The following is a 13,946-nucleotide window of genomic DNA, read 5'->3' as shown; positions in this document are numbered from 1 at the left end:
TTGATTGTTATATTATTGATGATAAATTATTTATAGTCTTTTCGACAAGTTTTTGTTTAGCCTATTGTTGTAAATAAACCACATTGTCCATATCATATTGACATTTTACAACTTTATTTCTATATTACCTCCACTTTATGCTATATTATTGTGTTCATATTATAGGCATATTTTAATTTATCGTCAAGCACAATGTCCAGTCATATGGTCCAGTTTATTGACTTGCCTCACATAGGCTACAAAGCTTTGTGGCCTACAACCATCCACGGTCTCCCCATTTTGGACTTCCTTTAACGATTTATAAGCCCAGTGTCCGTTAAATTATTATTTATGCAATCTTAGGCTTACTATAATATTTTAGAAAATATCGTCTTTTTCACAAAACTGAAAGCTATGCCTATAATGATAACTATACACAGGACGTCGTGTGCTGTGTTGGCTACTTGATCTGACGTCAAACGTTATTAGTAACGTCACGGCGTTTCTATGTAGGTTATCCTTCAAAAAATGATCCTAGGGAGGCACAGGACATAGAAATCTCAGTAAGCTTTGGTTTGTTTTATTTTTTAAAAAAACCAAAACAGTTAATAGGTAAGAATAAAATATTTGACTTACGTTATCTAATCCAATTGGTAGGATAATAATGAATACTGAATAATGACCGCTTCGGGACTTTATATGGCAAGAGGGTTAGGCGTGAGTCCGTCAAGCTATTAAAAATCCCCCAAAAGTGTTATGATTAATACAATAGGTAAGGGACATCTACGGTAGGCCTACCAGCAAGCTGCATTTCATTTGAATCTGATTAGTTTAGATATCATAGTTTAGACAACGGGACCTTAAAAATATTTAACCTGGTGAGAGCGATGTTGCAGCCACAAAACCCATTGTGTCCAAACCACACCCCATTTGTCATACTTCCTAATAAGACCATGTCAAAACCTGTATTCGTGATACGATGGACATAACATAACTATTATAATTTTTTTCATCTTATTTTAGCAAAAAGAAGAAATATAAAACCTATTTCTGTTGTGCAAAATGTTTAAAACGGAAATCAAAATGGGACCAAAATGTCAGAAGCTAGCCTTGTCACTTGGATTGGGCTCTTTAATGACTGTTTTGTCATCATATTACAATATAAACAACATGAAACCTGAAGATTTATGGGCAAGTTGCTTTTTTTTGTCCAGCTGGATGGTGTTTTTCTTGCCCGGACTTATGGACAGACTGAATATTGGTCTCCTTAAAGACCTTTTCATCATTTTTTTCAAGCTGTGGACAGTTGACTTGGTTTTTAGTGCGTTCGCTAATCTTAGAGGTTACGGCAATGGTTATACGTATATGATGGATGAAGGTTGGTTCTATAAAACGACTGGATTTTTAAGAGCTGCTGTTGTTGTATCATGCATCGTTGTGTCAACAATAACATATATCACCAAACAGATTCAGAGACAAAGACAGAAGCGAATGCTGCTTGCCAGATTGAAACCGAAAAAAAAAAGTAGATAAAGACTGCTTTCATTGCGGGAGAATAAAATGTCAAATTGTTGTGTTTATTTTTTTGGTTTAAACACTATCTTATCCAGTAGCCCACAAAAATAAATAGCTGTGACAATCTGAAAATCTACCTCCAGGAAATGTTATAATAACTGGCTATTGCTACTTATAGGTCTTGATCAGTTTTACACCTTACATGATTGTTATAATGTCTAGATATATATTACAAACCTTATCCCTGAGAAACAGACACAACCATCACATTGATCAATAATTTGCTGTCCAATATTCAACAATCATGTAATATAAATGATAAAGATGTATTACAATAAAGTTGTGAACAACGTGAAGCTTTGTTTTTAATTTAAAGGGTTGAGATCTGATGCAGAATTCTGGCCCCGTATTCTCGAAACGATTTTGGCGCTCGGATGTCCAAGGTTCAAGACATCCTAGCGCTAAGATAAGATCGTTTCGAGAACACGGGGCCAGGAATAGGGTCTCTTCCTGAAAAAGTTTGGGCTCATTTAAGCTCAAGTTTGAGCCGCTGTCGTTCACCTCAAAATAATATATCATAAAATTTTCCTTCTTGCCTCTGGAGAATCAAACGGAAGCTTGGACCTGTAAATTGGGTTGGACCCCGTATGCATGTGTAAACCGAATGTTTTTATAACTCACGTCAACGAGGCGACCCATATTACTCCAAGACAGGCCAGTCTGTAGATGAGCTTCCTTGTGTTTTTGTGAATCCTATTCCTAAATATGCTTTAAAACCGTAAACTTTGAGCTCATAGTATGCACGAATTTTGTTCCCGCACTGTATAAAAAATTGGCACACATTAACAATCAAAGGCACTACTTGTTTACGCAAATGGGTTATGTTTAGGGTTTAGGGTTAGGTTTTTTTTTTTTAAGGTGAGGTTAGGGTTAGGGTTTAAGGTTAGGGTTAGGTTAGGGTTAGCATACATAGTTCACGTGTTGTGGAAGTGTTTGTTCCGTTTTTATTTTTGTTCACAAAACTTGTACGCAATTCTGCATGCCTTTTATGAGCAATGCGTCTTATACTCGTGAGTGATGCACATAAATCATATTTGGGGTTTATGAAACTTAACGCTGGCGCTAATCCTCTCCTGAAAGACGATGAGGCACCCCCGAACAAACAGCAATGGCATAACCTCATCACCTCCCCCATCCACCATCAGAGAATGATTTAATAGACTTACATAATAGGAATGCTATTGGATTCATTATTTTGTCGGGCGAATACATAATATTGACAAATACACTTTATTTATGACTTTAGTCATGGTACAAGGTATATGAAAATGATGTAATGATAGTTTTGATAGCTTGCTTCATGCACACTTGAATGCATCTTCACAATGTCAAGCTGTTTGTCTTATACCTTGACTCCAATAGCCAATTTCTAATATCACAGAAGTTTGTAAATGTAGCCATTTGAGTGTATTCTAAAAAAAATACAGCTAATCAGAGGCCTTGACAGGAAATTTGAAAACAATAAGACATAGTATAAACTGTCTTTCTGTCCAGGACTCTGACTGATTGTATTCACTGGTGTACCATCCAATGAGTTGCTCTATTCTGTAATACAAGAATAGTGGCTATTGCAGTCAAGGTACAAGGTATAAGACATAATGATGATGATTTGATTGCAGATAATACTCAAGAACCATTTTGGCTATAAAAGAACTTTTAAAATAAAAAAACATCTAGCCATCTTGAAATTTCTTGCTGGTTATAAACCAATATAGAAATATTTCACACCACAGTTAGTTTTACTCTTTCACCATATGTATTCAATGATCTATAATGTTTCCGAAGTCTCTGATATCCAGATTTTAAAAGTTCTATCAAATGAACATGTTGCCATATGTTTCAGATCAGGTGATATATCTAAACCCATTATTTTTCCTTCATGACCAGCTAATGTTCTTAAAGGTGTCCATGTTGGATGAGCCCAGATCTGAAAAGATAAAAAGATTATATTTATTTAAACCATCTAATATATTTTTTATTTCTTTGGTTTGCTGCACATGCCATTCTAAAAAATCTCAAGAAGAGTAAATGTGGTGTTGCTATTGAAACTATTTAACTATGCACTTGATCAGTAATGTTACGATAACCAATGTAAATTTTTGTTTAAAAATAATGGACAAACTAAGATTTAAAATATACCTTAGCAGTACTATCATAGGATGCTGTTACTAAATAATTACCATGTTGTGCTGAAATTAAGACATTATAATTAAAATACAAAAACAACCAATAAGATGCTATGAAACTTGACAATTATAATTAAACATTAACAACAGAATGGTTTTTATGCTGCTTGTAATATAAATTGCATTTTTTTTTTGAGGTTTTTAAAAAATAATTTTTTTTAAAGTGTGTTTCAGGAATACCATATTTCTATTATTAGCAATTGATTGTTGTACCATACTTAACAGGAAAGCCAAATAGAATCTTAGAGGCTAGTAGGTGGAGCTTAGTTTTGGTACAACAAGTTCATTGTAACGTTATTCCTTGGCTGAAGCTCCACTCCACCCCATTTTTAAAATTTGCACAAGTATATATTTCATTGGATAAAACAGTGATCTATGCTGTAAAAAGTTCCTGCTATCAATCATTTTATTTATGGTACAAGTCATATACTGTATAGCACATGCAAATTTTCTACAGAAGAACAGGTAAACTTACGTTGGAATTTAACATAAGATACAAGATTAGTATGAGCTGGGATGGTATATACACATTTTCTTTGTCGTAAATCCCATATTTTACTCATATTATCTTCACTGCCTGTAGCAACATGGTACCTAAAATCAATTTCAGTTATTGGATTCTGTATTTCGAATAAATTTCTATAAATTCTAATACATCAATTTTCATAATTCAACATACTATTTTTCTTCTTGTGATTAATTAGTCATTATCAATCATTTCTTTATTCTAAATTAACAGCTTGGTGTGGTGTTCCAACTTCTGAAAATGTGGGGCAATCATTCATGTTAATTACATCATGAAAATCAGATACATAACATTTGACAATTTGATTGTAACTCTATCTTACCCATCTGGACTAAAATCTATTGCCAATACAGATTTGAGATGACCTTCTAAAAACATTACACATCTACCTGATCTCAAATCCCAAACTCTACTGTATGCATCTAATCCACTACAATTGAATAAAAAAAATCAATATAACAGTAAATAACAACAATACAAAGAAAAAAAATAATTATTATAATAAAAGTATTTTATTCATAATGCAAACATTTTCCTTGTGTTATTATAATGTTAGCTTTTGGTGATCAAATGTTTTCTAACTGTCTGATTGTCTGGAAGGGTGTGCCAGCAATTCTGTGCAATGATAAAACTTTTCTTCCTAAAGTGGTGAATCCTGACGTTTCAGATACACAACAGCATTAATTTTGAGTAATATTCTCAAGAATAATTCACTATTGTTCTGAATTGCATTTGCAGTATATTAGTTTTATACCCTTGTTCTTCTTTCAAAGTACAAATAGAATACATACCAAGTAGCTGCTAATGCCCCATCACATTGAAATGATATATCATAAACAGGTTTACTATGACCTTCTTGATGTAATACTTCATCTTGAGCTTCTAAATCCCATAATCTCCATGAATTATCAAAACTACAAAATAATTGTTTTAATAAATCTTATTCCAGTTTTTAGCATGTTAGTTTGTTTCTCATAGAAATATAGTTCTGAAAATAATTGCTTAACCTGCTTGCTGACAATTTGCCCTATTAAAGTTTCTAGAACTTTCAAATGAGGTGAAATATTTGTTCTGAAATGCATCTATCAACAGGAGTGCACAATGCACTGTCCATTAATTATTAAATGCATGTGCAAACCATTGTTTCCTTTCACCAATAATGAGCATAGAAATGAATTTATTGCCTGTCTTCTCAATTAAAATCAACTTCTTTCTTTTGTTAAATTGTTAACAAATAGTCAGCAGACAGTATAGTTGAGAAAATAAGCTAAACTTACCAGCATGTACCAAGAAATCTTCCAGAGGGATGATAAGCTAGACGCGATACTCTATATGGTGAATGACCTTCAATATCGGCAATAGGTTCTTCACTAGATTAATGAAAGATAATAATATAATGAAAAGAAAAACTGATTGAAAGAAAATGAAGTTAATGCCAACTTAATAAAATTAGAGGAGAAACATTTAATATTGTGATACTCAAGAAAGTCAGAAACTCCTACTAATATTACAAACACTACTTACAAAACAACAGTGATTTATAGACATCTAGAATAAATCTGTACTATACTAAATATAGATAAATCACGCCAGAAAAGCATATAACAAAAGGAAGTGGATTATATTTTCAACCTTTGTGACAATATTCGTCAAATAAGCCTAATTTCTTTCTCTTCACATTGCACGAATCCTTTTCTCGGAAAAAGAAATGCATGTTGGTTCATTAGTAGTATTTATAGATCTTCATATTTCACAAGTTGACGTGAGCACCAGTTCAAACATAATATATCACGAGACAAGGTCTAATAGAACTCGCTTTTAGCTTCCACAATAAAAATTGACTTCTGGTTTGTCATTTGTTTATAATTCAAGAAAAATGTACATTTAGAAGGTACGTCAGTTTACTTTAATTTTACCCATAAACAATATTAATATTACATCAGTAATATTTGCAAATGAGAACATTTAGAACAGTCTGGTTGGCTTATATTGTAGACAAACTAGATATAATTTTCATTCGCAGAAGTGTTACAGATAGTTGAAATCATGGTCTATTTGCTTTAAGATTTTAAATATAAACCTGTTTATCCAGATTTGAAGTTTCAGAGTTACCTGACAAGGTTCCAGAGTTTGACAGTACCATCTTGTCCACATGATGCCATACAACAAGCATTATCATCTAAACTTAATGTGGCTTGAGGATGAAATACTATAGCTCCAACATTACAATTGTGACCTAAAAAGATACATACTTCATTTTCAATTTGTGTACTAAGTAAATAAACCAAATAGTAACAATCCAAACCACATAGCAGCTAATGAATTTTTCATGTATATCAATCATAAAGGACTTTCATATTGAAAAGTGAAATACTTTTTTGAAGTTTGATCAACAAAAGAAAAAGATTATTTCAATGTTTAAGGAATAATAAAACCCCCTATCATAAGTTATCTTCTCATTTATTTGATCCAAAGGTGAAAACATCTATATTTTACATTTACTTTGAACTTTGGTTCAAAAAGGACCCTTTCAACCAGCTGGTCCTTCGCCAAACCTCTTGGCATTAATCTTTTCTTGATTATCCGTAGCCAATGACAGCTGTGTCGACTGGAATTACGAGTGAAGATGACTTATTCAGGATCATTAATCTCACATGCTGTCCAAGATTAGAACCAACGACTACCATTTGTTTGATGAAGCAAAGCAAATGATGTCATATAAAAAAAACCCATGTCACAAAATTGAAATGCAAAATGAGTTATCAACAACAGAATTTTGAATGATAAAGAAACAATAACTACCTCTCAGTTCTCTAACCATTTCACATTCTGGTATAGACCAGATTTTACATAATCCTGACCTGACAATATAATTTAGAAATATTAGAAATATGATGAATATGCCTGATGACAATACCAGAACCTAATTTATTATCTAGGATACGCCCACTACCAGCTGTCAGAATGATAACAAAATCTTTAGTGGCTTAATAATAAATTTTCAAATAATCTTAAAATCATCTATAAGTCTAGGCAAAAACCTGAAACAGTTCATCAAGTTATCATGAAATTCAAACATGAACAATGTCTCATCGCTGTACACACAAGGGTAATAACTCGGAAACTGTTGATTCAATTATTACCAATTTTTAACTTGACCGAGATCTCATCATGCATATATCTAGTTTCATCAAGGATAAAAACTGTAGTCTCGAATTTGACAAGTTTTTACAAAGTCAAGGGCAATAACTCCTAAAGCCTTCATCCGATTGTTACCAATTACGAACTCGAGTGAGATCTCAGCAATATATAGATGCATACCTAGTTTCATCTAGGTTGGATAAAAACTGTAGTTTCTATCGTGCTTACAATCGAAATTTGATTCGGCAATAACTCTGAAATCGTTCATCCGATTATTACCAATTTCGCACTTGACCGAGATCTCATCAATATATACATGCATACCAAGTTTCATCAAGATCGGATGAAAAATGCAGTCTGTATCGTGCCTACAAGGCAAATTTGACGCATTTTTACTAAGTCAAGGGCAATAACTCTGAAATCGTTCATCCGATTATTACAAATTTCGAACTTGACCAAGATCTCATCAATATATACAAGAATACCAAGTTTCATCAAGATCAGATAAAAACTGTAGCCCCTATCGCAGCTACAAGAAATGTGAACGGACGGACCGACGGACAGGGGCGACGGTATTATACGTCCACATTTCCATGTGGGTGTATAAAAAACCAATAGAGCTTCTTCCTACTTCTACCAAAATCCAAAAGCAAATAGCAAACATTCTTGCCTTCTTAGCCAAAAGAAGTCAAAGATATATGGGTATGAAGTCAATTATATGGAGGGCACATTGAACACAGGTTGAAATAGGTAAGTTGCCTTGATATAACATTTTTTGACATGCTACTTCATTCGGGCAATACTTGTGCAATTTTTATTGGATGACTGTCATATTTTCAGGGGTGGACAACGACATCTTGAATTATACCTATAAGAATTTTGAAAGAGATCAGTTTACCAACAGCTGAGATACTACCAGTCGATCATTGTGGTGTTAGTTTTTTTTGGAACACCCAACATATGTACATGTTCTTTTACACATTTAAACATGTTTTGCATATCATAGATAATTTTCAAACATAGATCCATAAGTTACTTGGCTTTGTGGATTTAAAGCAAAATATTGTATAAAAACAGAATTAGTATAAGAATCAATTTTTTTCCTTTTTTTTTTAATAAACAGGGATCTCTTGTCATTGTACTTACCAAGATGAAACTGCTAATAATTTAGAATTGGGACTAAACTGACAGAAAGATAGAGGTCTATTGTCTCCTATTTGACTACAATCATTGGTAACCGACTGAAATATTCAAATAATCACTTCACATTCACAACATACTCAAATTTTTGTAAAATAAATATCACTAGAGGAAAATGTACATATGTAGTAAAATTTGATAATTTTTAATCACCATATCCAATCTAACTAAAGATATCTTCAAAAAACATGTTAACTTAACTTTCATCATTCTTAGAACAATTTTAGCATCTAATTCATCAAGAGTTAATTTGAAACAGTAGTTTTTATTGGTTGAAATATATAGTTGCAGACATCTGGCATATTTCGGTTTAAATTATTTTATTTTGTCAAAAGTCATATGAAAGTTACATTGGAATGCTTACCCTAATCTTTTTATGTAATTCTTGTAACTTGGCGTTTTGTTGTGTTGCTGGTATATTTTTCTCTAATTTTTGTTTTGTGACCCTCTCCTTAGCACTGTAATAAATTATAACTTTATATAATAATTTTTCAAATATAGTTTTAAACAAATTTAAATAAATTTCACAACAATACTATGATACAGTTAAACCAGAATAATCTTACCGGGGTAGTGAATAATTAGCAAGCCAAAGTCTTGCCTCTTTTAAACTTTCAGATCCTTCATGATACCAGGTTACATTTTCCTGAAAAAAAATTCCCCACCAGATTTATAAATAAGAGTCATAATGAAACTGATCATTGACTAGTAAAATACATGAATTAAGAAATTGTGTTTGTTTATGTTTTCACTCTGCATACAATACTGAAGTTACTCTGAACATAGTATTATTTACAATTAATCATACATAGGTATAGTACACCATTCTTAAAAATTAATGACCATATGAATATTTCTTTTATTATAATGAATCCATATTCACCTCTTCTTTCTTTTTAGCCTCAGCAGCTTTCTCTTCTGCCCTTTTCTTTATTGCATCTGCACCAATCTGAGCTAAAATCTGACGAAGACGTTCTCTTCTTTCTGCTGGTCCTTCACCAAATAAACCTTCAAATAAAACATCTCTTTAATACTGGGAGTCAAAACAAAGCAACAAATTACTCAGAAAACAGATTTTAAGTTTTAGTCAATGTGTAAATATGTTCCAAAAAGTCTTATTATATTTTGAAGTGCAAAGTTTAGCAGCTGACAAACTTAACTTAGTGGTCTATGATTTTAAGAAAATAAAATGGTAGCTTACATATTGGTTCTCCATTTTCCCTTAATCTTGCTTTAACTTCAAAATCATCTGTGGACACTTGAATTTGACGTGCCTGTAGGATTGAAATAAAATATTATCATAATATTATCATGATTAATCTGCATAATATGCATTGCCTCTAATTTTATTCAAAATATTTTCTCTAGCCTTTGTGTATATTCCTGAGAATATTTGTACCCCATAGGTGTAATTCCATAGATATGCAACAACCATTTAGATTGAATGAAAGAGTCCTAGATAAATTTAGAAGGGTTCAAAAACATCTTTAAGATATTCAGCTTCATCTGTATTTTCCTAAAGACATTTTCATACCAAAATCAAGACAATCTTAGAATCAATGAATATCAATATTACCGTAAAGATAAACAAAATATACTTACTCTTTTTCTTTTATTAAATTCTGCTAAAGCTTCAGCTTGACCTGCATCATCATCTATTTCAAATTGGTTACTCTCTGTAGAAAATATAATGTTACTTAGTTACTTAAATACACTATTAATACCTGAATTTTCAATATGTTTTCAAAGACATATTTATGTTGTTTGTCACAGAGGCTCTCCAGGCTGATTAAGTCTTCACAAGAAATCTTTTTAATGCTTAATTGCCCTAATATGCAAATATAGAGACTTTGAGGAAATGCTCGTCATTTTGATTGTTTTGTATCATATCACCTGTTTTATATGGCCTTCATCAAACATCCAAAAGACAGTCAAAATTCGGAAACTTAAATAAAACAAGACAGACTGCATCAGAAAGCACATAAAGACATATAGAAACTTTTAATGTATTATCTACCTGATGTTATGTTGATATTGCCTGATGCTTTCCCTGCTTCAATAGCATCATTAGCCAATGAACCACTTGACCCAGTATTAGCTAATCTTTGTCTTTCTTTCTCTTCTAAACTACCATACTGTATAACTTTATCTTTTTTAATAATATGTATAACATCTTCATCATCATCTGACATTTCAGACATCTTTATCTAAAAAAAAAAACAATGTATAGACATCTTTATCTAAAAAAAAAACAAACATTATACAGACATTTTAGACATTTCTACCTAAAAAAAACATTGTACAGACATCTTTATCTAAAAAAAAAAAAAAAACAATGCACAGACATCTATATCTAAAAAGAAAATTGTACAGACATCTGTATCTAAAAAGAAAATTGTACAGACATTTTCATTTACAAAAAAACACATAGACATCTATATTTAAAAAGAAAATTGTACAGACATCTGTATCTAAAAAGAAAATTGTACACCCATCTTTATCTAAAAAACATTGTACAGACATCTTTATCAAAAAAAAAAAAACATTGTACAGACATCTTTATCAAAAAAAAATTGACCTCTTTAGTTAAAATAGCACAGTTCTGATATGTTTCTTTGTGTATGATTCATGGACAAGAAAGAATGAAGCATTATTACTATTTGACGACAATTTTATCCATTGGAATTAGCCGGCGTACCACAATTTTATTCTGTATTGATTTTGAATATTTTTATGAAATCAAATTGAAAAGAGAAAACTACATTCTGACATGTTTAAAGAGGAGTCAGCAAATAATCAGGCCCCACATTTCTAGGAATGATATTCAAATTACTCAAAACTAAAAAAATAATTGAATTTAACTAAAAATGGTTAAAAATATTACATTTTATTTATGTTTGTTGACGATTTAAAATGTGACTCTGGGCGCTGACATCTTGAAACTCGCGAGATCTCGAAGCACAAGAAAATATATAAAGGCAGGTACAGGATATTTAATAAAGAACTGTTAAACAATAATTATACTCGACCGCCCTGTTACTATTGCCATCAACTTAAATTGATGAAAAAGTTGACTAAAAATTCGACTTTTTATATGACCAAGTAAATACTAGAACTAGAAGATTAATATGTTGAGAAGAGATCCCACAAGAATAGAATTAAAGATAGATGATTTAGAAGAATATAATAATATGAAAAAAGAGAGTTTAGAAGCTGATTCCAAAACCAAAAGTGCATGTAGTGATGGAACAAGTGCAACACCAGCACAAGATTCATTTGATTTTGGATTACCTTTAAGAACTAGAACTGAAATAATTCATTCTAGAATTGGATATGATCCTAAACCAACGCCTACCTCAAGTGGTTTACCTATTCATCGATAGCTAATTGTTTAAATACATATTCTCAGAAATTAACAGCTCAGGTTAGACCTAAAAGGCTAAACACTAATAGGCATACTTATGAAGAATAAAGTGTAAAATGACATGTATTTCTCTTTAAAACACAAGAAACATGGGTGTGAATTTTTTTTAAAGAACAACAGCTTGTGATCTAGTTGAAGATTTTAAATAGGATGGAAGCATTATAGATATAATTTATAAATATATATTTGTTTAATCATGAAATTGTTGCCATAATAATCCATAAAACTATGTGCCACTGTTAACAAATAACATTAACATTAATTTACTTTTTTTTTTTTTCTTTTTCTTTTTTTTTTGGCTCAAAGAGCAATTGACCTGGGTCACAAGATACTTTTGATAAAGAATGTTGCTTATTGAATAGTATTTGTGAAAAATGATGTCAAATTTATTTGACGGGACGTAAAAAGTTCTTCGACGTTAGAAGATATAGCCCAATAAAATATTAGAAAAAGAGATATTAAAGTTTGCTTAAGTTGTTGAGTAAAATGGATATTTATAAAGATAAAATTGAGTACTGGTGTTGTAAGATGGATCCTGTTTAATAGAAAATGATGATAAATGTTTGTTTATTGACATGTGAAAAATTAAACAATGGTAATTGTAATTTTTTTTTTTTTAATTATCAATAAAAATGGAAAACTGCTTTATTAAAGTGTTTGGTGCTGTGATTTTAGTAAGTCATTTACTAAAATTGAGTAAAATGAATTTAAATCTTGTTGAGATTTTTTACTAGCGGTATAATTAAAAATTATTTTGAAAATTATCAATCGATTCAAATTTGAACCTTTTAAAGCTTAGATAAGAAAAATTGTAAGTTTGGGAATGGGGCTTAAAGCAAAATAATGGTGAACATCAACACATCAGCTTTGAGAAATTATATTATTGTGTTCTGTCATATAAAAGTAGAGACAGAGTTACCTCCCAATAATCATTTTTATCCTTCGTCTTTCACAACCAGAATGAGTTTAAAACACAAAGTATGGAGTTCTATTTCATTCCAACTTATCCTACTGTTTGAATGAAAAAGAGATAAAAAGAAAAGAAAATAGAATTGCTCAAGATACCAAATCATTGTAATTGATTGTGTCATGAATTCAATGGCATCAGTAGTATCATCTGGGATATGTCAGAGTTCCATGGAATGTACCTTTTGGATTCAATTGACACTTTGGATTCGTGGTTACACATGCGCATCAGACAATTTTTTCCAAGATGGCAGCCCCCATTGGAACATAAACAATATACATGGAAATTTAGTTCAATTTCTTGATTAAACTTCCCTGTCTTTCTTTCTTCCTATATGTCTGAACATTAGTGTTATTTATGCATCTGTACATTGACTAATGTAAGTTTTTTAGGCTACCAATCGGCATATCGACTTGTCACTTGTCGGTAAAGCGAATTTTACCGATTTAAAGGGACAGTTGTTCAGTTGCGGCATTTTTGAAGGTAGATTTGAGCCTTGGATAGATTAAAATAGTCTTCAGAAATAGTTACTAGAAATTACGAAAATGGCATAATACTTTTAAAAATACTTCAAACTGGGTATTTTACTCACTAATGTCTTTTCTGAATATCACAGAGTATCTTATCTTGACAGTCATCATTTTAAAGTGATACAGTCAAGTAACCTAATTTCGTGGAAACCTATTATTCGTGGATTTCCGGAAATGTTTAATAATTTACCTCCGCATTAGATTGTTTTGATAAACATGGGTTTTCTGTACAATATCAGCTAGTAGAATGAATCCAGTAGTTTCAAGCAAGGTAAAATGTACTTTGACAAATACAAAATGGCGGATTTCAGTTATTACCAAACGTCACCACTTTTTATCGGCCGAATTTCCTTATAATCCCAAACGGTAATCGGAATTCCAAGTGTCGTCTGCTAGAATGTATTCCAATGAATGAAGT

General features: G+C 31.5%; 2 protein-coding genes across 2 annotated transcripts; one reads left to right on the top strand and one right to left on the bottom strand.

The window, feature by feature from the left end:
* Positions 1-2,772: 2,772 nt before the first annotated feature.
* LOTGIDRAFT_216477 (hypothetical protein) lies at positions 2,773-11,541 on the bottom strand. Its single transcript, XM_009058264.1, has 16 exons — positions 11,492-11,541; positions 10,625-10,814; positions 10,210-10,283; positions 9,809-9,881; positions 9,491-9,615; positions 9,174-9,253; positions 8,972-9,065; positions 8,554-8,648; positions 7,066-7,127; positions 6,379-6,502; positions 5,544-5,636; positions 5,058-5,180; positions 4,589-4,696; positions 4,216-4,334; positions 3,694-3,743; positions 2,773-3,481 (listed from the first exon to the last, which is right to left on the bottom strand). The coding sequence occupies exons 2-16, from the start codon at positions 10,806-10,808 to the stop codon at positions 3,323-3,325; spliced, it is 1,563 nt and encodes a 520-aa protein (XP_009056512.1). The 5' UTR covers positions 10,809-10,814; positions 11,492-11,541; the 3' UTR covers positions 2,773-3,322.
* Positions 11,542-11,659: 118 nt separating this feature from the next.
* On the top strand, positions 11,660-12,675 carry LOTGIDRAFT_190326 (hypothetical protein). Its single transcript, XM_009058263.1, has one exon. It carries the CDS (start codon positions 11,736-11,738, stop codon positions 11,988-11,990), a length of 255 nt encoding a protein of 84 aa, XP_009056511.1. The 5' UTR covers positions 11,660-11,735; the 3' UTR covers positions 11,991-12,675.
* Positions 12,676-13,946: the final 1,271 nt, after the last annotated feature.

This window comes from Lottia gigantea (assembly GCF_000327385.1).
Source record: "Lottia gigantea unplaced genomic scaffold LOTGIsca_33, whole genome shotgun sequence".
In the NCBI taxonomy this organism is placed as follows: Eukaryota; Metazoa; Mollusca; class Gastropoda; family Lottiidae; genus Lottia; species Lottia gigantea.
This window is presented reverse-complemented; position numbering and strand designations above follow the sequence as displayed.

Coding starts and splice junctions, on each gene's coding strand:
- LOTGIDRAFT_216477 (XM_009058264.1), bottom strand. CDS start 10,808: ATGTCTGAAATGTCAGATGATGATGAAGATGTTATACATATTATTAAA. Junction 9,882..10,209: donor AATTTAATAAAAGAAAAAGA/GTAAGTATATTT, acceptor TCAATCCTACAG/GCACGTCAAATTCAAGTGTC. Junction 5,637..6,378: donor AAACTCTGGAACCTTGTCAG/GTAACTCTGAAA, acceptor TCATTAATCTAG/TGAAGAACCTATTGCCGATA.
- LOTGIDRAFT_190326 (XM_009058263.1), top strand. CDS start 11,736: ATGTTGAGAAGAGATCCCACAAGAATAGAATTAAAGATAGATGATTTA.